Raw genomic sequence first — 23,088 nt, forward strand, 5'->3', positions numbered from 1 at the left:
TTCTATTCAATGTACAATGTTCAATATATTAGCAATGTACAAAAAAAAACATATGCCAAAACATTTCTGAATGTTGACAAAAGGCGAAATATGCAACTATTGATTAGCACTATAATTGGAGTTAAGGTTTATTTTGGTCAATGGTTTGTTTTCAAGAAATAAACAAAATAAACCAAGGCATTCGCATACGACGCAAAACAGAAGTCGTTCTAGCTACGAACAATTCAAACACTGATTTCAGCTAAACCTGAGGGAATATTTTAATGCGACTAGTTTTAAAATGTTGTGCATTGATGCATCTTAACATTGTATTTTATTTGATTCAAAAATATTATGTAGTTTATTTTTGTATTTAACTCCAATCACTTTCGCACGCGACATTTTGTTCCACAATGTTTTCTGTTTACTTCGTATGAATTATACTTTAACTTTTTATGCCACTAAGAAACTTTATTGCTAGAATTGAAGTGTTTTCTTTGCATTTTCATTTATTTTTTCGTCCTTAAAGAAAGATATCGTCAACAAAATCATTGTAATACAAACACTCCATATTAGAAGACAACTTTTGTCAAAACAAGCAAAATATGGAAAAACTTAATTTATTCAATGATGCAGTCGATATGCTCAAACTAATGAACTAAATAATGTGTAAAATGTTTAAACCAGTAGCTTGAAAATGTTTCTGGAAGATAATTTCACAAGATGTTAGTTTTTGATCAATTTTATATTTTTGGATGCGGTTGACATTTCTGGAGAATTTCCCATGTTTAATGTTTAATATTTTATATTATTTATTATATTCATAATAACATATATGTGTGTGTCTTTTCTTAAAATTAGTGACAAAAATATGTTTTTAGAAGATGCAAAAGTAAGAGTTTTTGATGAATTTTTCTTTATATTATTGCAGAAAACTAATTAACGGCGAAAACAAATAAACAAATAAGCCCTTTAGCCCACAAACTTTGCGATGAATTTTTTTTTAAGTGTAGAGTAGGGAATGTGTGAAACTAACTGTTATCGTTAAAATTTTTTTTCTTATGTGCCTGCTCGCAGATACCTCGAAATTATCTTTGAGTTGGGCCCAGGGTATTTTTAAGTCTAGCTACTATGTATAAAATATAAAGAATAAGTCTTACCAGATTTATTGGGTCCGGCATTGGTTCATACTGAACGAAATCGGCCACAAATTTGGCAATTTCTTCGACGCTCGAAATTAGCTCGGAATACGCAAATGCCGTCGGTCTTATCGTAGTGCAAACAAACTTCTGCAAACACAAGTATATTTAGTAATTTCTTAATCAGATACAAGTATGTAGTTTATTTGCCAATTTTACCTGCACATTGCATTCGTTAGGCAATGCCAAAACCATTGCACGACGTCGTGGGTGACTGAGAACAAACTGTTTCCGGAAGTTTTCCGCGTAAAGCAGGAGGAGGCGCTCCTTTGGAGATAGTGTGTAGTATGAGGGGGGATAGCATTGGGGGCTGCTTTGGAACTCTTCCGTTGTCTCGGGGAATGAAAGATCTATTTTGCCAATACCCAGAGCTGGTTCACCCTCGGATAAACTCAATTCGCTCTCGATATTGTCGGATCCAGTCTCTGCCTCTTCCATCTCATATTCATATTCATCCAGATAAGAATACTCTACAGCCTCACTCATCCGATCCTCAGTTTCCTTAAGTTTGGCAGCATGTTTAGACGGATCAACCGGACCCGAGACCTTTTTATTCTTTTGAAATAATACTTTGGGCATGTTTAAGCCGACTTTCCCTTTTGTGTTTTCTGTTCGCAATAAATTTGTGTCCTGTTGCTATAGAAACAACAATGTACTATGGACAATGTCTGAATTATACAACTATATAAAACAGTTCAAGAAAAGTGAATTAAATTTGACGAATAAAGCAAAGTGCTTCGAATAAAAGAGTAAGTTATACTTAATAACAATACTTACTTTCTGGACAATATATCGTTTTACCAAAACATAATTAACTTTATATATAATTGGACAACTTAATATCAACATAACAACTATATTTTATTTTTAAACATTTTCTAATTTACACTTTACAACATATGAAATGTTTATCGCTAAAACAATAGTTGCTGCTCATATGTTTTTTATGCAAACTAATAACAACAATTTTAAGTTTAAACTTTTTCAAAATATTTAATTTCACCACATTTGTAAGTTTTAAAACACTCAGCATTTGAATGAAGGTATTACCAAATGTACCTTGTTTAAACAGGAATCGATAGATGGCGCTTTCATTTCGATGCCAAGCTGATTTTCCCAAATGGGTTTGTGTAAATGGTAACGTTCTGTTGAAAAACGATGTAAGGGTTGTATACTTGCTAGATGCTGTACGTTTTATTCACCTTCTATACGCGGAATACGCTTGGTTTGTAACCCAACTAAACCTGAAGAGATGCCATCATTATTCTCATTAAAACAACAATTTCTTAAAAAAGTAAAAAAATCGACAAATGCGCTAAATGGTTCCGATTCCTTTAAGTCAAAAAATGACTTTATGAGCAGTGCCGAATGCACGACCATTTTTTAAGGAATAATTTATACATTGTATATTAAATTGAAAAGTAGTTTTGTGCCACTTGAATTTAACCTCGAAAAAGGGTTTTTCTTTTTAATTTCAAAAGAATTTTTTAGTTTGTACGAAGGTTAACATATTTATTTTTCTTAGATTGCTTGAAAACACTGAATTTTATATTGGTTTAAGTCAATTGATAACTTAAATACTTTTACTAACTAACTATAGATGGCGTTGAGTCTTAATTTTAAAATACATATAATTGTTAGCCAAGTTCCGCTGAATATGTTTGGACTAAATCTGTAAAGATGCTGTGTTGTGGAATATTATATATCCAATCAGTTGTTTAGTTCCGCTAAATAAGTCAATTCACAGTCTATTTACAGTTTTTGAGGAACTTAGCATTGCTAAAGTGTGTAGCACAGTTTTGTTGCGTTTATCACTTAATAAGTTATCCTGCCAAGCTATAGATGGCGCTTAAGAATGACTGTTATACTCTACGACTGTTCAGAATTCCATAACTCTTATTGCCTAATTCAATTTGTTTTTTAACAAATTATTGTTAATTGAGTTCTGCTCAATAAGTTTAAAGTAAACTGAATGAAACTCCTACTATATCTGGGCTGCAGGATATTTAACTAGGGTTATGAAAACTATTTTGCTGCGACACCACCGAATGTTTCCAATCAGTTAATTAATTCCACTTACAGTTTAGGGGTCACTCAACAATTCTCAAGTGTGAAGCACAGTTTTGTTGGGTTCATAGCTTAACTACTCTCACTGCTAACCTATAGATGGCTCTGAATTACGTTTTTAAATATATAACTGTTGTACTGTACGACTGCTTATAACTCAATTACTTTTACTGACAAACTATAGGTGGCGCTGAATCATGTTATAAATTCGGAAGATTAGGAAAACTAAATGTCAAATTTTCCAATAAACAATTATTAATAAAATCAAAAAGATTAATTATGACAAAACCACTTCAATTCGAAATTAAAAAAATATAAGATTAATATACAATTTATAACTTTTTTATTTATAAATTATAAATTTGTTTATCTTAAGTATAAAATATTTAAATGAGCCAATTCACAGGCGTATTAATGTACCATAGCAAAATTAACTTCGAAAAATAATACCCCCACTTTAAAATATCAATTCCGTTTTTTCATAGGTATAAGATCATGTGCAATGAATACAAATTAAAATACATTTTCATTAAATTTATATTTAAAATAATAATAATATTAAAATATTCAAAAATATATATAAACTGTTATATAGGTATTAGAATATTAGCAAATAAATAATTAATAGTTATTAACAAAAAATGTTTCACTTTAGAATCGAAACACGCGCAGTTGAAACTGCATTATTGAGAATTGTTTAAGATTAAGTTTATGATTAAGAATTCCAAATTGAGTTGAGGTTCAATGCCAGCATATGAACACCCATTGTAGTTCTTTAGATCAACTTCAGATTCTGATTCAAATGAAATGATCATTATGGGGAATATGCAACTTTGTCTCCTCACTCTCCTGCTCCCATTGATTTCTTTTCGCCTGAAGAATGAGATCCTGGAATGAACCATATTCCAAGTTCTGGTTGGATTTGGCAGTTAAGGCAACGTCACGTTCGTCGTCGTAGAGATTGTCGTAGTCGTATTCCGAATCGAAATCAGCGTCCATTTGTGTCCGCCGTGTCATCTCCGGATCACTGTAATCACCATCGTCATTGGAGTCATTAATCCTATCATTATAGAAGTCCGAGGGTTGAATGTTGTGCTTGTCGTAGAACATTTTAATTAGATGATCAACCCGTTCCGAGGACATGTCCGACACCATCTTGACGGCAATCTTGCGACGAGAGCGTTTCAATGGCTTCAAGGGTCTGTCGGCCAGCTCGAAATTGAAGGATGTCTTCAGCATTCGGTTCGAGTTCTTCAGATTCTTCACCAATGCTCGTAGAAGTCGATTGAATTGATAACCTGGTCGTTTAACCGCCTTTGTGTTTGTATTCTTATTGGTAGTACTTAGGTACTTTGGGTTTTCCTTGATGAATCGATTGAGCAACTCCTTTGTGCCCTGTTGATCCTTCTGTGACTTCAGTAGTTCAACTACAAATTTAAAGAATGGAAATAATTTAGTTATTGAATCTGTGTTAAGAAGAGTCGAAGACATTTCTATGATTCTTTTTTTATTGTATCTGAACACACACCTTTCTCTTGAGATAGTCCTAGCGTATTCTGGAATGCTCCCCATTCATCGTTGCGATTTTTAGCAGCACCCACATTTTTTGTGGCCGAAGACTCCTCCGCATTCCTGATGTAATATCCAAAGCAACTCTGATGTGACGTAAGCACCAGAATTACTAAAATTCTTATGTTTGCATACATTTTTAGCTACACTTGTTGTGTCGAGCGCAGTAGATTTCAAAATGAAATGCTCTTTGCCGAGGCAGCTCCTTAAATACCATTCCGGATCGGAGCTAAGCTCGGAGTCATGTCAGTTGCCGTAACCACACACAGACCCTTAAGGACAGACAAAAGGGACACGCAATTTCTTCGTGAGAGAGAGCGAGTGAGCGAGTGAGCGGGTGAGCGGGTGAGACGGAGTAATCGAACGATGCTGGCTTTGTTTTTCTTGGTAACACTTAGCGCAAGCAGTGGCAATTAAAAGGCAACAGAACAGCTAACAGCGAAATTAACGCTTATGAACTTCAGTCCTGTCCTGTCCAGTCCAGTCCACTCCAGTCCAGTCCAGTGCAGTGCAGTCCAGTCAGACAGGTAACAATCATCGGAGACTGCGACTGCGACTGCGACACGAGCGGGGGAATCAAAATGCAATTGTGTCGCCGAACGAGTGTTTCATGAATGTACTCATATTGTAAGTGGATGATCGTGATCGTCTCAGGTAGCTGCTCGCCTTTTAAATGTGAAAGGAAGTGCATATAAATCCTAGCGCCAGCCATAAAGGGATCTACAGCGACGATCTCACTCACTGTCTTCGTCCTCTTGGTCTCTGTCGACAAATGTGTCGCTAATTATGCCTGAATGTGGGTTTTATTGATGCAATATAAATAATGTAAATGCGATTTGCGGTGCAGGGCGACACGCGAAGGCAATACGAGTACGAGTATATAATTATCCGGCGCCTCTAATGATAAATGACACTCAGTCACCACCAGATGTGCCTTCTAAGTGAGTGTAAATACAACTATCTTAAATTAAAACCAACATATTTAATTAAGAATTAAACAATAGTTAAAATTCTAAATTATCTATTTTTAGAGTCTCGTGATTTACGTGTACACTTGACTTTTTGATTTATTTCGACTCTTTGCATACAGTTCCTTTAAAAGTATCTATTGATAATACGAGACGCCATCAGTTAGCCATGTTTGTTGAGACTTAACAACGGAGACGACTGGCCGCATTCCGGCTGACGATATGACGGATGCGGTGTACTACCAAAATACAAAAATACACATAAATATGCATGTCATTTTGGCCCAATGTCTGAATCTTCAGTCAACGTTGCAACGTCGCGTGCCTGGTGTATTTACCTTGTGTTTAATATGTCGCGACTGTAATATAGCCAAGTTTATGCTTTCCTGTATTTTGATAAGACGGAAGTGGATTATGCTGGCAAAACAATTTGTATTCGCTTTAATACTTACGAGTACAACTTTTAATACAAATACATATTATTTCTCGAACATGAATTGCACAATTAAATTACAACTTTCTCTGTTCAATAATGACAATAAAGCATTTCTTATTATCATTTCGAACAATTAAATAGAGAATGATTAGTAAATGATTATTAAAGTTGGCAATAGAAAAAGAACCAAATTCTATGTTTTCGAAATTAATATCAAATATTTTTGTTCAGATTCAGTTGTCTTCCTCATCGAGAACATACGTTATTCAAAGCGTGTTAAATGTCGATCTGCTTGATATACCTTCCTCCCACTCCAGTATCTCTTTTTTTTTACATTATAAAGGGTGTTTTTTTTTTTGTTTTTTTGGGGCTGAGAATTGAAACAACAAATCAAAATTGTTTACTATTAATTTCTATTATTATTCCTACTATTAAAGTTAGTCATAGTTTAGGTTATCAGAAAAAGCTATCATTTCACTATTATATTGTATAAGTTTAATTATACCGAATAGTTTTAAAGTAACCCTCGTAATTCGAGGCCTATGTTTGATGCACTAGCATCTCCCAAAAGAAAATTTCGGTAAGTTTGGCAATATGGTATCTGGTATCTGGTTAATTCAACTGGCGAATAATTCCTAAGGCCTGCTTTATATTGGCCCTGTGAATTCGGACAATTTTTGACACTTGAAATAAGTTCTCTTTTTGGCATTGGTCTGTGTATGTGCGCATGTCTCTCTCTCACTCTCTCTCACTGTCTCTCTTTCTCTGTTTCTGAGAGACTGTAATCAGGGTATCTGGAGCCTGCTTAAGTATTTATAACACAATCAGTTGAATAATTAAGTAACAAAGAGTAAAAGTTATGAGAATGAACATATGTACATTTGGTTCAGCTTTACTCGTACTTGATTAATAATACAATTAATTCTTGATGTTCTAATTGAAATAGAGTCGCCACAGCTTCCATTCTCCCAACGAGAGCTTAACAGTTGCTCTCTGAGAGAAAGGACATTCGTACTAAAAATATCAAATATACTACTACTATTACCATTTGAGATTATTGTTGTATGAGTATGAGTGAAGAATGCTGCTATTTTGTTGTTGTGCTCGTTGTTCAAACAATAATGCCACGTGCATTCACATATCTCGTATATGTAGTCTCTTTTTTATGAACGAACAACTTGTCCTTTAGTCTGTTATTGTTTTCCGACGCGGCCATATACTCGACGAATCGGCGCATTTCTTTATTTACATAAACCTTAACATATAAATAATAATATGTATTATATAAAAATCGTTGAAATGCAACTACAAGTGTTTTTTCGTTTTGAATAAGGATGTGAATTTTGTATGTAGCATGCAGATAAACTTGATGATGAATATTTTTGTATGGTAATAAAAATTTGTGTTTACTCCATACCCATTTTTTTATACTCATCAAGAAATGCAACTTTGTGCGAATACATGTATGTATATATGTATGTTTGTATGTAGGACTCTTAACAGTTCCCGTTATGTGTAAAATACGAAATCAAAGTGTTTATAGAGGAGTGCATAAAAAATGTCAGTAACTATTTTATAGTATTTTCTTAAAAACATATTTATATTTTTTAACAGCGTAATAATAAATAAAATACATACATAAATATTTTTGTTCACATTTTGGATTGTTGGAAATATCAACGTGTTCGGTGAAAATATTACATTCACGGTAAGTACAATTTCCAATACCTAATTTATATACAATAATAAAGCTCTTTGTGGCAGTGAATAGATCCGTTTCGGTACTGTGAATATCCAAATAGACCTTACAATTTCTCTCCACTGAGATTAACAATGTTGTAGTAGTTGTGGTCAGGAAAACGCTCCAATTCGATGTAGTCCATTTCAGTGTGCAATAATTTGTCGAGCATTTTAATTATTTCGGCAAATGTGGGTCGCTCATTAACATCGTGGGACCAACAATAGTACATTATATTGTAGAGTTCCCTTCGACAGTGCTCTGGCTTTTCCAAGCGATATCCGTCTCTCACCTGCCATTGATTAAACAGTTACAATACATTGTCCTATAAGACATCAATTTGTTTGTAGCTTACCTTGCGCATAACATCAGCGGCGGATATTCCTGGATATGGCGTTGACCCTAATGTTACTATTTCCCACATTAGTATGCCAAAGCTCCAGATGTCCGATTTTATGGAAAATATATTATCATAAAGTGACTCTGTTGCCATCCATCTATAAAATAAACATTATTTTTGCATTAAATATCACATTATATCAGGTTATCAAACAGATTCGAATATCGGTTTCAGTTAAGGTTTTGGTTATGTTTGTATCCTTGTACATCGGTTTCAAAAAAGATTCCGGTAGACAAAAATTCTTTGATTTCAATATAATCTGTCTTAAAAGACCAATATTTAAATTAAAAATCAAAATTAGTTTGAAAAACGATGATAACAGCTTTACAACATAGTTGAATTTAATGCTGAATTGAACTTAAACTAACCGTTATGAATCGGTTATTAGCCGGTTATTTCGGTTTATCGGATTCGGTATAGTAAAATGTTTTGTGTCGGCTACGGTTACCAACTTCAATCGGTTAATACCGGTTAAAGGTTACGGTTACGATTACGGTTTTAATCACAGCTTTATATTGTTCTCAATTACAATGAAAATCAAAACCAACAAAAATAGAATATTCTTGACACTTGAAGAAAATATTCGGTACCATATTTTCTGGCAAATTATACAGATTCCTTTAAAACTAATTTAATTAAGTATAATTTACCTTATTGGCAGTTTTCCCTCACTCTTTCGCTCGTAGATCTTAGATGTGATGATATCTCTGGCGAATCCAAAGTCAGCTACTTTGCAGGTGTGATCGTCGGTAATTAGAATATTACGCGCAGCGAGATCACGATGAATTATCTGCAATAAATATTTATAAAATTATAAAATAATTATAAAATTATTTAAACAATAACAACAAAAAAAGAATAATTTAAATCCAGTCATGATATGATTTACCCCGCGTGACGTGAGATAATCCATTCCTTTGGCAACTTGGTACATGAATGATGTTAAATCGCCCGACGTAAGAATATTTGATTTGCCGTGTGTATTTCCGTAATGTCTGCAATGCGAAAAGTCACAAAAATAGAATTACTTGATAAAAAAGCTTTCTTATCTCATTTACTCGTACCTTTCTGCCCTTGAGTTTCTTAAGTAGGCTTGCAGCTTTCCACGATTTACATATTCAAGGATAACAAAAGTCGGATCCTTATCTGTGCAACAGCCTAGCAAACGAACGACGTTTACATGTGCCTCCAGAGTCTTCATCACCTGAAGGAGGAACGTCAGTTGTAAAACATATGAATACATTTTTGTATATGTATAATAATTATAATAAATTTTATAACACCACTGACTATCGGTTGTATTTTAAGAAATCTGCTTAACTACTTGATTGAAAAGCATGTATGTTAAGTAACCGCAGAGTACTGGTATATTTCCAGAGTTTCGAATTGTATTTCAATGTGAATTTGTTTCGAGTTCCAAGAGAATAGAGACTCTCGAGTTCTTGCTAACAAGGTCAGAGGCGAAGTTTATAATTGTTCGACGACTTGTTTGACTATTTGCCCAGGCAAACTTTTCAAATAAATTTGAATCGAAAACAAAAATTACAAACTTTGCTGAATTCAAATGGTTATCGATTCAATTGTTACACCAGAAATAAGCGGATGAATCGATCGCATTGCGGAAATAAATTACAAATTACGCAATTTGCAAACTTCCCATTTTAGTTGCCACACTATTAGAATTTAAATCGACAATCTAGATCCTAGATTGATATAAAGTACACTGATTAAAAATTTCTAAAATCAAGAAAACTTGTCTTAATTATTTCATTCTTGATAATGATAATTTTATAAAAGAAAAACTACTACGAATATTAATCTAAGTACATAAATTAAAATAAAATATACATAAAAAAAATATATTTATTAATTAAAAGTAAATATTGTTGGCTTGAAAATTTACGTAATTTATGGAGTTTTGGGAGATTTTTGGTTTGTTTCGCTTTCAGTAGCAACCACGATAATAAAGAAAATTATTTTTTATGTTTGTGGTCTTAAAAATAAAGGAATTTTTGGGCTTCTAATTAAGAATTTAAATATTTCGACATGTTTGAAGCGTTTTTGTCTAGGAAATAACTTTTTTATAACTTTAGCTATTTTTCACTCATGTGCCCATATTCATAACTATCAAAGTATTTTCGACAAATGGCAGAATAAAGGTTAGCCGATAAAAAGAAGATCTACAAGTATTGCAAGTTTTTGGCACATAATTCTATTCGTGAATTGCAACTTCACGCCAAGGATGCATCTATCATGTGAGCAACAGGGGCCAAGTGAGGAGCGGACAGAGGACGAAGCCAGACGCCAACACAATGAGGAACTTGGACCGCAACCGCAAAGTTTATGTCGAGCCGAATTGAGCACAGACAAGGACCAAAGGACCATTAATAATTTTCCATTGTTGTAAAATTAAAGTGCAATTATTCTTTGTTGCTGGGGTAATCCGCAAAACATGATATACTGCCACATCCCTGTGCTGTGTTTGCGAGTGTCGTCCGCTACATGCGGGTCCAGCAAATGCGCCTTTAATGATGAAGGATGCCAGTTAAACGGCAACTCAACACCGTCTAAGGCAAGCCATAATATTACCCAAAACTTGGTCCAAGTCAATGTCAACTCCCCTTTTTAATCAACGGAGCCTGCAGCCAGCTGAGCAGGACTCCATTCCGAATCCACTCACTGCGCAAGTCCGTTCACTCTTCGAGAGCCAAACATTTATTGTGCTCGTCATTGAGAGGGGATTCCGTCGAGATGTCGCAGTGATGAGTTCGGTTCCACGGTAGACAGCAACAGGAATCAGTTTGTTTCAAGGCGTTGCAGCGCATAGACTCCTTCAAGTCGTTTGGGAATCCGAATCCGGACTAATTCCGTGCTTGTGCTCCACGGTTTTCCGCTGATTCATACACAAAAAGTTATAATGCGGTAACGGAAGTTCGAGTCAAATTCATATTGTCTGCAGGCAGACAACGGTCTCCGTCAATTTCGTTAGTCAGCTGTATAATTTTGTCAGCTCTCTGACGATGTCATTTCCCTAAATCAGCCTCCTTCATACAGTTTCGTACGGTTCAATTATGCGTAATCTTTAATTCAATATGAAATTGTCGAAATTTTATCAAATATTGTGAACTCGCGTTAACTAAGTTAAATCTATTACAGTGTTATCATGAAGTTCGCGTTTACTTTTGTGCAAATTGCGATAATTTTGTGTGCTCGTTAAAAATGTCATTTTGCATTTGTCAATTTAAATTTAAAGACTCGTCATAAAAGTATATAAAATATTTTAAATACTGTGTACACTTAAACAAAACATTCAAAATGCCCAGAAACAGGATAACAGCTTAATTTATAAATAATGTCGCTGTAATATCAGCCCAAACAAACATTATCAGAATTGCAGTTAAGGGATGTAAAAATACGTAAAGGTAAATATCGAATATTGTATGTATGTGTACTCAACACTTATCTATCTTTAAATTGAAAACTTATAATACTTGTTGATTATTTTTCTAGTTAAGTTATTTAAAGTCACTTGAATGTTATAAATGACAACTTTCCTAACGCATTTACATTAAAGAATTAAAGATGAAAGCGTGAAGACTTCACAGTTTATCTACAGAAATTTCCCTTAACTTTTCAAAAATCAGATTAGGTCAGGTTTAATGCTTATTACCGAATTTCGCAACGCGTTCCTAAATTATTTAAGATCAAATTAAGATAAGACAAATTGACATTTGTTGTTGCTTGTACCACAGATACCACAGCCTGAGGCAATTACTGAGTAGAAGGCACTCGGATGCCGTTGAAGCAAGTTTTATAATTAATGTTCGTAATAGGGTAACCAATAGGAAAAACATGCATTTATAACTTATGTTTAATAAAGTTTGAGCTCTGCACAAATTAATGTTCACTTCTAGTTACTTGGAACTTAAATAAAAATCAAAAGTGGTATGCAAACTAAATTTTGATAACAATTTTGATATAAATGTTGAAAGATTTCTTAAGTTAATATTTATATTGCTTAGCATAAAATTGGAAAGATTTTCTATGTTGGATGGTTTATTTCAAGGTATTCATACTATAACAGTGACTTTATTTAAAAATGTATCTCGTCGAAATAAATAAAGCTGCAACGCTTTAAAGAGAGCCATGAATGTGTTCTTTTAAATTCGCATTAAAGAAGCAAAACAACACACATTCACGCACTTACGAGTACAAATCTGTTACGTTAGAGAAATGTTGACAGCTGTGCTGTGAATTCTTTTGGCAGGATCCGGGGACGAAGACGGAGACGAAGACGGAGACGAGGTTTGGTGGCGTGTTAAAGTCTGCAAGTCGCATGGTACTGAAAGGAATTCTTTCCAAACTTTTCAGCATCGTTAATTTTCAATTTAAAAAACTTTTCATCTAACTAGAAGCTCAAATGCCAGGCCCCGCCAACCGGCCAAAAAAGCCCTCAGTAACCCAGTTAACGAATGCCAGCCAACTAGGAGTGTGAGAATAAAAAGCAATGGCATCGGCAGACAAGGCAAAAACGGGAAGTAAGAGTACCATCGAATTAAGGGAGACACGGAAAAAGTTCACAACAAAACGACCGAAAAAATCAGCAAGTTGCCATTTTGCCAATTTAAGTTTTAAACACTTTTTGCGTAATTTTCATCCATATATATTTTTCTTACATATTTAACAATTGTATTCAGTTGACAAGATGATTGATTTCGAGACCATAAACTTATCTTATTTTTTTATTAGATAATAAACTATATTATTTTGAAAGTTTTAATAAAATGGATATAAAGTGCGAAATTATAGTATGCATTTTAAGATAATCAAATGCAAAAGATGAAGATTACTTTTGAATTTCTTTCTTACCTCTAATTCGGAAAGTAAATCTTTCTTTTCGACTTCTGCTGCGCTCTCCTTTAAAGTTTTCACAGCAACTGTCGTGACATCTCCAGATCCTGAAAGCAATAAATTTCATAAGTATACATTTGTTAAGATATTCATATTCATATTCATGTGCCCATGTTGAGATTGCAGCTAAGGCGATTCGCTCACGTATTCATAAACTCATTCGAGCATTCATATTTTTTCATATAAAACACTTTTATATAAGCAAGGACTTACCATCCATGTCAGTGGCTTCGCAGCGCCATACTTGCCCAAAGGCGCCTTCGCCCAATATGTTGAAAAATTTCAATCGATGTCTTGGGAATTCCCATTGATCGCAGCTGGAGTCGCCACCAACGCCGCCTTCCATAACAGCCGCTCGTCCTGTAGGTAACGACGCACTTGGGCTGCCAGCTCCCATTGCGGATGCGGCCATTGCAACATCTCCGCCATTTGCGACACTTGTTGATAGTTGCGAAGTTGACTATGACACCGCAATGGGTGGTCGACATTGTTGTTGGTTGTTCGGTTGATAGTTTGTTTAGTTGGTTGGTTGGTTGGTTGGTTGGTTTCCGATGGTCGCGATAATAGTAAATTGACAGCGTCATCGATGTGGTTCGCGATAATATTATTGCAATATAGATTGAAAAAAGTATTGTATTTTTATTGCGTTATACAGGAGAATTTTCAATAATATTTATTCAGTCTTTATCCTGCTAACCAATCTATAATCTTGGAGGCTCTTTATTATTTTTTATAATATTATAATATTATTATATACACAATTAGAATGGATCACTATTGTTTTTAGGACATATTGAGAGATTTATTTTGCCATGAATATGTTTATTTTCTATCATACTAAGAAATCTATAATCTTTAATTTTTTTTTGGCGTCATAATCGATCGACTGCAGAAATATAGTTCGTTTGTTACGATAATATCGATATATATGGATTATATGATATTTGAGATTTCATTTACCTTAATTAAAATTGTTTATACCACATTGAAAAAGTTGATTCGCAAAAATATAACGAAATATATCGAATTTCGTTTTTATCTAGTATTTTATTAATTTTTTTTATATACTAATTAATTTTTTTGTTTTATCTTGATTACAAATTCAATAACAATTACTTTAAAAACTTTTTGGGTGAGCTATCCAAAAAATTCCTATAAAAAGCAAAAATATGCAATATTTATTGGTTACTTTAAGTCACAACTCACAAAGAAACCTTTTAATATAATTTAATTCTTTTAAGAACTTCTATACTTTCAAATGTCTTCTATAAAATAAGACCCTTCAATATTGGGTAGTTCTGCCTTGATATTCTGCTTTTTATAAAAGAACTTGTCAGATCTTATTTAAACATGTTCGACTTCATTTGAATTATATAATTAAACTCCATAATCGGCACTACAATATTTTCATATGCCAGACAGAAGTTTCTTCCTTTGTTAAAAAATAACAATTATATCATTATACTACAATTATAGCACTTCATAATAGATATTTCAAAGTGCGGTAACTTTTAACTGGGGAACTAAGTGGAAACTGAGCGCTCTCATAGTGGTGGTCACAGCATGAGTGACAGAATGCGAATTCGCATTTTTGCATTTGCATTTTTATAACAAAGTAGAATGTGAGAGGAGCTGGCGTGGAATACAGATGCAATGTTGCTGGGAGCTACTTTAACCTGTCAAATCGTGGCTGACGTGACGACAATGGATGACAGGTCGACAGAGACAGAGACAGAGAGACACTGATATTTAAATCTGTACTTGGGTAGCTGTCTTTTCGATTCCTTTCAGCGTGCAAACTGACAACCATCCCCTGAAGTAATTGGGGGTTGTGATCGACCCAGTTTAACACTGGATACTTTGATAAGTGGTTGTGAAATGGATGCATAAACAATTCATGATGCTTGAAAATGGAGTACTCAACTTAAAAGAAATCGAGTAAGGAAATGAATAAATGTAATACCCGATGTACCGACGATGCTCTTTTCACGCGGTATCCTCTTACCGTTATCGCCAGCTGCTGTTCCCGCTCCCAGGGCACATATCGATTGGCAAAGGCAACAGGACCGTTCCATTGTTGCATTACCATCGAATTGCGACTATCGTCGGCTATCGAATTGTTTGCATTCGACTTTTTAGCCAATTCCTCTTTTTCTTTGGACTTCTTCAGTGTTTTGCTGATGGCGCACAGCCGACGGCGGAAAAGGTATCCGAAAATGGCAACAACCACAGCAAGAAGGCCACAAACGCCTACAATAATTGGAATGGAGGATGACTTGATGGTGAAGAGAGTTATGCTGCTCTTCTCATCCTGTTTCGCTGCTTCAGACTCCGACTCCGGCTGAGATGACACCGCATTGCCGGAAGTGTGATTAGCTATAGGTGTCAACTTGGTGCGACTCCGCGGCGTTGTTGAAATTGAGCTTTTTGTTGCTTCCGGCAATGTGGATGTGAGCGACGGCTGCTCATCGATAACGTTCTCCTCTCCAGGTGTCGATGGTGGTGGTGGCGGTGGTGGATAATAATTAGCATACGAAGGCAGCCCAAAGTTGCCACCGTTATTTGCTGGAAAGCCAGGCGGTAAATTGATGCTCGGCCGTCGATTAGGCAAACTATTTCTTATCGACTGTACGCCGGGCAATTGATCAAATGAGGGCAAAAACTGTGAAATGTTCTGCACAACATTCGAAATTGAGGGCGGCGAACGGGACCCGAAACCATGATACCCGCTGCTTTCCCGACGTCCCAGTATGTTAATAAATACTTCATTTTTTGCTGTGTAACGTCCATCTGAAACTGTTATGTAGATAAGAAAGTTCTCTCCGGCCTGCAAAAAGAAAAAAAATAAAGAATTACGTTAGAATTTTCTTTTTTTTCTTATTATAAATTATTATACAAAATTATTTAAAACTAAAAATAATCAACCAATAAATGATAAAACAACCCTATGCCCAGGAACTCTGTACTTAAAGTTGATTTTCGACCGATTGCTTCTATGGCAGCACTATGATATATGGAACCGATTTGAACCAAATTTGTTCAGAATGTACAAAACCAACTTAAATGCATATTCTATCAGTTTGGTTAAGATGTCTCAAAAAACAAAAAACTTTTTAATACTAAATGACTAAATGGCTATGACCGCATTTTGATATAGTTGACCGATTTGAACGAACTTCAGTCAAGGTGTAAAAAACCAAGTTAAATGCAAATTCTATCAGTTTGGTAAAGATATCTCAAAAGACAAGCAACTTCTTCTCACTAAGACTTAATTTTCGACTGAGCTCCTCTATGTCAGCTATATGATATAGTGGACTGATTTGAACCAAATTTGGTCAGGTTGTATAATACCAGCCCAGATGCATATTCTATCAGTTTGGTTAAAATATCTGAAAAAACAAAAAAACTTTTTCATACTAAAAGCTCAACCTATCGTTCCTATGGCAGCTATATGATAATGTGGTCCGATCCAAAAATAAAAACTAACTTGATCTGCGTATGTAATTCAGGAACCTACCTCTTGTGGTCTTTGAAATCGACGCGTTCAAACAGACGGACAGACGTACAGACAGAAGGACAGACAGACAGACGGACATGGCTAAACCGACTCGGCTGTTGATCTTGATCAGAATATATATACTTTATGCCTGTTACATACATTCTCCCAGACACATTTTAAATGGGCACAGGGCATGAAAATAATAATTAAGTTTACGGGTAAAATTCAAATTTTTTTTAAACTTACACGTCCTACTAGGCTTTCATTAAGGTAGACCACGCCCGTATCTTGATCTATGCGAAAGGGCAGTTTATTTGGGTTGTTGGAATTCTGTTGTCCAGGAGTTAAAAATCGCGGCTCAATTCCAAATATCAGATCATCACCGTCAGCATCTTCAGCGCGTACACGGTCAATGATCTGTCCCACCTCCTCTGCCTCGGAGATTCGCCAGTTCCGTTCCCGAACATAAAGAATTGGCGGTGCATTTTGCTCCTGTGCTGTAGCTGTAATCATATTTAAAAACAAAATTATTTTGTAAGATTTAAAAAAAACATACTTAATAAAAAACTTTAAATATGGTATATTTCAAAATATTAAAGTGGGGTATGAAAAAAAGAAGCAGAATCTAGAACAAAAATTATTAAAAATCGAGTTCATCAATTCATGGAATTTTCTTCTTAAATAGTAATTTAGTTAAAAAATTGTTTCATTGTGGAAATTCATTTTAAGGAATTCATGATACAAATATTCAATGGCATTTACCTTCGAATAAAAAGCTTTGAGATAGACGTTTTGATGGAGAATTTTCGTTTATCATAAATCTGAAATTGTTTGTTCTACCACCTTTTCATAAAACCGATAGTTTGACGGGAAAAGGCTTTTTTCGTTTCAAATAATATTTATATATTTAATTTAAATTTATAGTTCTTTAAAAAATTGCATATCAGAAATTTTGAGCTCGTGAAGATGTTTTTTTTTTATAATAGTATTTAATATTTATTTCCTAATTATATTGAAAGTTACTCCCAATTTTTTTTTCTAATTTACTTTACTTTTAAATAAAAGTATTAATTTTAGCTTTGTAGTTACATTATTAAATATTAGAAAATAGTTTTGTGTTTACTCGCTGAATTAAAATGTACAAATTTCTGCATTGGCATTATAATTAAGGGACCCGATTGTCATTCGATACACTTTCAATTTTGCAGATACTTTCACTTGGTTGCAGCTCGAGAATACGCTGTATAAAAATGACCCTCACTTTGGTTCAATCGATAATCTGTTACATCACGATTAAGTAAGACACACATACATACATGTACATAATTGATTACATAAATAACTTAACATGCATCTGCACTCTTACACTGTTCAGCAAAATTAAAACATTTTTAAGGTCGCAGTCCGTGTCCAAGATATAAATAAATATATGGAAATTTTGACCTCATACACGATACAGGCGAAAATTAAAATGGCCTTAATTCCTTTGAGTTGTGAGCCACTGTAAAGTTACAGCTTAGAGTGTTAAGTCAGGTTCAAACTTAATACAGAGTGACACGTAAGAACGTAGAACACGTAGTGCAGACAGTACGACTACAAGATGCCCTGTGCCTAGTCCCTTGGATTTCCTAATATATATCAAACAAATCGACTCAAGAATATAAATGGTATGTTATTCTATATGTTCGAAGTTTTCTCCTTGTAAAAGTTCCATAAGTAGATTTGCACAGCACCCATATACCCCATTTTGCCCTTTTTTAATGGCCGCAGGGTATAAAAACAATGTTTGCACATAACTTCCTTTAAATATGCAAACTTTAACATTGTCAATATTATTTCAGCCATATTATGAATAAGTTTGATTTGAGCTGTAGATGAAAGGCATTTCAAGTGGCTGACAAACTAGTTGCATCAAGTACATGACTTAAGGAAGTACACGGAAAAGTCGTGTGCATGGAGCAACTTGTTGACGCCTTGGGCAGATGCCGAGAAGAAACGGAATGCAGGGAGGGAGGAATGTGCACAATTGGAAACCCTCTTTGGCGTGCTGCGGGCACAATAGTCAAAGCTGATAATGCAAGAATGCACTACAGCCCGTTATGCCCAACAATAATCATCCCCAGAGAACTGAGTGCTGTGTACTGTGTACCGAGATTTCCTAGTTGATTTTAACACGCAATGGATTTACTCGACGGAACGTGATAACATTTACCATTTGCAACTGGCAGACGGAGCCTTTTGCGTTGAGAGTTCAAGTTGTCGGTTGGCAAACCGGTTGTTTCTTAACCATTTGCCAGACGACCTTCAGATACACATTCAACTCCGATGTAAGCTCATGAGTGCGGGGAGTGAGCCTTCAAGGGAGCATTGCGAATCAGTGTAAAGTGTATTCAAATTTACGCGAGAGAAATTTCGAGTGGGAGATACATATGGTTTTTTACGCTCTGCATTTACCCGGGTCTTATACTCCAAACCGGTTGGTTTATTTGTTTGTTTGGTTTTTTCTTCTTCTTCATTTACTGAAGCGGATTTTATAAATATAAGCGGATGCTACTTCTAATGCATACATAAAATATGATAAATAAATAATTATTGACCTCCATTGAAAGTCACAAAACTACAAATATTATAATTTTGGTAAAAAACAAAAATAGTTGATAAGTGGATGATACCGAACCAATGAATCATCACCGTGTACAATATGTAAATTTACACACATTTTAACATCTATTTTTTTCAAATAACGTCCATTAAATTCGTAGTCTACGAAAAAGTCCAATATTATTTCACATAAAAAGGTTATATATTCGAATGATCGCAGCTATATGATATAATGATGTCAGCTATTTGATATAATATACCGATTAGAACCAATTTCATTCAGAATTTAAAGGACCAACCCAGATGCAATATTTTAGAGATTTGTTGCAAACAGTTAACAAAAATATTTTCTTAGCTTACACTATTAAAAAAGGTTGGGAATCATATTAATTAATAATTTAAGCTAAGCAATTTAGTAAAATAAATAGCAATTAAAAAAATTAAATAAAATGTTGTATAATAATTAATGTACACAGGCTCGAACCAAAACATTGATTTTAAGGAGTTTCCTCATATTGTTTTTTACATAGCTGTTCTGAATATAAAAATTAAAATTTCACAATTTTGATTAAATATACGAATATATAAAATTTAGTTATAGGAAATTGAAAACCAGATTGGCAAACAGTTGCAAAACAAACAAGTATCTTCGGTAAAACGAATCAAAAGCAGATTTGCAGCAATTGGCAATTGTTTGTCAAAAATTAAGCAACTGCTACCGGGTCAATGAATTGCTTTGTGTTGTCACTTGTCGAATAATTGCTATTTGTGACTTATTGTTGAGGGCGTTTGGGCCAGACAATAAAACTCGAGTGTACGAATAGGCCAATTGGTGCTTGCAACAATTATAATTATTTTTGCTCTTGAAATCCCACACTAGATGCTGTTGTAGTCGGTGGGCGACTCTGTGACTTCGTTTGAGCAATTTGTTGCAAATGAAACCAAAATTTGTCATTTACCTTGACCGTGACAACTTGTCATCGTAACATGAAGTACATTGTACCAAAGTATGTTGACTTCGTCATCAGTTGAACTTTATACCGTGCCAGGTTATAGTGCAATGTACGGTTAACTCAGTGTCGCCTTTTCATAGAGTATAAACACATAATTCTAAAGCTCTCCCTTGAGTCCTATTCGACTCCCATTACAACTTATTTGACAATATGCATTGTCGCACATTTGAATTAAAGAGAACAATGCATCAATGTCGATGAAAAGCATCAACAAAGGAGGTTCTGACCTTGAACTAATTTACCACATAACAGACCGATAAAGGAAAGGAAATTGTAATTTGCTTAGGGTTAAAGGGTGAGGATGCACTTACATACATAAAGGTTCTCCTTACGTACATACATATTCTATATGTAGAAATGTGTGATAATCGGCACTTAAGTCCTGCTACGTGCATCAGATTACCCAGCAAGTAGTGTGTGCTCTCAATTAAGATTAATCAGATATAAGAGATGTTTAAAATCTTTGAATAACAATTTCATTTGCTTTTTATAACTATATGTGCATACTTATGTATAATTTTTCATTTCAAATTTAGTACTATATTATATTTTAGATAACATTAGAAAGCACTTGAAAAAATAAAATTATAACAGGCTTTTCTAGGTGGTCAGTTCTAATTCAATCTTAAAACCTGACTTAGAGAAGTGTTAAAAACTTACCGTTTTGTGTTAAAAATAAGTCTATTGTCGCTGTCACCAATAGGATGTTGAAAAAAATACTTCTTGGTGTCGAAGTTCCCGGGTAATTGCGATTACAGATGAAAGGCCGCCCGCGGGTATAATCCATTGTGTCATCAACCGCCAAAGCGGTAAACCTGTCAGTGAATCCAAGGACACAAGCGCAGAGTTGAAATTTCAATTAAAAATACACATCGCAGTCGCTTTTTCGAAAGCTACCGAAACCAGACAGAGGAACATGGCGAACAACAACAATAACCCTAAACCAATCCAAAAATCATTCTTTTAGCCGCGAGTGCATCCCGATATAGTCCCTCACCTGGCGACTCCGACCTCTCGGCCGTGTAAGCCAACATGTGTGTGTGTGTTTTACCTTATGCAACCGGCAATGGAAATTTCCATTTGTCAGGTGTTTCGCCAAATCGACAAGGTATTAAGACCGTTTTCGCTTTCTTCGTAAAGGGAATGCATAAAGGACAGAACAAAAGTTGCACTTTATAAATTGGCATCTCTTAATATGAAATTTGAATCTCTTGAAATGCATAAATGCAGTAAATGCATGAATGAAAGAGTTAAGTGAATTGAGAATTTTATCTTGAACTTGTCTGCTTGGATAGCCTTCAACCAGTCCAGTTGAATAGGTAAGAAAATCCAGTTCAACCGTTGATGGCACCTTGTCGGAGGCATACACATCCAACTTGGCTGGAGGAAAATGGTATTGCTGGCCATGGGGAACGGTGAGCGGAGAGCGGAAAGTGGCGAGCGGTTTGACGATTTCTCTTTTGGTCATATACGGTTGCATGGCGCAATCGCTGGGCATACCCAATGAGTAGACGGACATATTAAATTCGTAGCGTAAGGGAGAGGCAACAACATATTCGTTTATTTATTTCAGTAATTGTTTCGCAACTCGCAACTTTTTATTTAAAAAGTTTTTCTAATTGAACTCCTTCTCGCAAGAATTAATTGTAGAGCAATATAATCTGTTCACTTCACTAATTATTATTATCGTAACTTATCACGATGACGTCACTCTCACTCAAGCACGAAATGAACATCTTGTCTTTACATATTATACATAGTAGTAGTAGGAGTAGTATTTAGTAGTATTTGCAGCAAATAGTACTAGCTGTGGTTGCTGTAACACGAGTACTAAATTAACGATTTGATTGCCGCTCACAAATAATAGCAACAACACAGACACACACACACACACAAAGACATTAATATATAGACACATGCACAAAGTTTCGTTTACACATATTTAGTTAAGCTTTATTCTTGAACTAGATATTTTTGTACATTTCTTTTTCAATTTAATTACATTACATTATTTTTAATATATGTAATTTTGCTATGCACGTTCTCACAATCACACATACATACGAGTACATACGTGTTTGATTTCAACACAAAGAAATAGTAACTGGTATGGCATCCACAAAACTTTCTCGACGTGCGTTTTAACCGACTCTTCCGAAAGATACGAAACAAGCGATGTGAATAACAAGACGGTACATTGACTACTAATTCACGATCAGCCTTTCGAGCTTTGCGTCGAATAAAAACGAATACGAAAAACTTGTTTTGAAGACGAAAAGCAACAAACTTTACCCGTCACGCTCTCGCTCTCAAGTGCTCTCTTTAATTCGCTCTTTACTGTGGAGTTTAAGGCATTGCCGCTCGTTGGATTCCACTAACTTATTTATATGCAGACACTTATGAGTTAAATGCCACTTTTAATCATTTCATTTCTTTCCAATTTTTCATATGTGTATTTCGCGTTAAATCAATTACTAGGAGAATTTAAATTGGGAGTTTCTTTGATTTGAAGGATTTATTATTTATTATCGAATTAACTTTTTTGGCGACCTCTTTAAATAAGAGCCCGAACAGGTAGTCAAACTCGTTTTAAGTATGCAAAATTACATAAGCAATAATGGGACATATTTAAACGCATTCTCAATGTCGAGATGAAGAGCAGTATTTCCGAAAAGAGAAAGAACAGTGTACGGATTCGCTACTATGCT

At 34.7% G+C, this 23,088-nt stretch overlaps 3 protein-coding genes across 3 annotated transcripts in view; all 3 read right to left on the reverse strand.

The window, feature by feature from the left end:
* The window catches only part of LOC117792226 (coiled-coil domain-containing protein lobo), a 34,268-nt gene extending 32,352 nt beyond the window's left edge, over positions 1 to 1,916 (reverse strand). Inside the window, exons 1-2 of the mRNA XM_034632280.1 lie at positions 1,338 to 1,916; positions 1,140 to 1,268 (exon numbers count right to left, since the gene is read on the reverse strand). Coding sequence (XP_034488171.1) covers positions 1,140 to 1,268; positions 1,338 to 1,757 — 549 coding nt within the window. The 5' untranslated portion in view covers positions 1,758 to 1,916. The remainder of the gene's footprint in view (positions 1 to 1,139; positions 1,269 to 1,337) is intronic.
* A 2,127-nt stretch (positions 1,917 to 4,043) lies between these two features.
* Positions 4,044 to 4,951, reverse strand: LOC117792264. The gene is made up of 2 exons (XM_034632325.1): positions 4,774 to 4,951; positions 4,044 to 4,672 (listed from the first exon to the last, which is right to left on the reverse strand). The coding sequence occupies exons 1-2, from the start codon at positions 4,949 to 4,951 to the stop codon at positions 4,044 to 4,046; spliced, it is 807 nt and encodes a 268-aa protein (XP_034488216.1).
* Positions 4,952 to 8,023: 3,072 nt separating this feature from the next.
* On the reverse strand, positions 8,024 to 21,195 carry LOC117790399 (tyrosine kinase receptor Cad96Ca). Its single transcript, XM_034629842.1, has 10 exons — positions 21,041 to 21,195; positions 17,013 to 17,269; positions 15,273 to 16,094; positions 13,481 to 13,727; positions 13,226 to 13,314; positions 9,421 to 9,560; positions 9,246 to 9,351; positions 9,007 to 9,146; positions 8,312 to 8,453; positions 8,024 to 8,248 (listed from the first exon to the last, which is right to left on the reverse strand). Exons 1-10 carry the CDS (start codon positions 21,165 to 21,167, stop codon positions 8,024 to 8,026), a joined length of 2,295 nt encoding a protein of 764 aa, XP_034485733.1. The 5' UTR covers positions 21,168 to 21,195.
* Between the last annotated feature and the right edge of the window lie 1,893 nt (positions 21,196 to 23,088).

Source organism: Drosophila innubila, assembly GCF_004354385.1.
Source record: "Drosophila innubila isolate TH190305 chromosome 3R unlocalized genomic scaffold, UK_Dinn_1.0 2_E_3R, whole genome shotgun sequence".
In the NCBI taxonomy this organism is placed as follows: Eukaryota; Metazoa; Arthropoda; class Insecta; order Diptera; family Drosophilidae; genus Drosophila; species Drosophila innubila.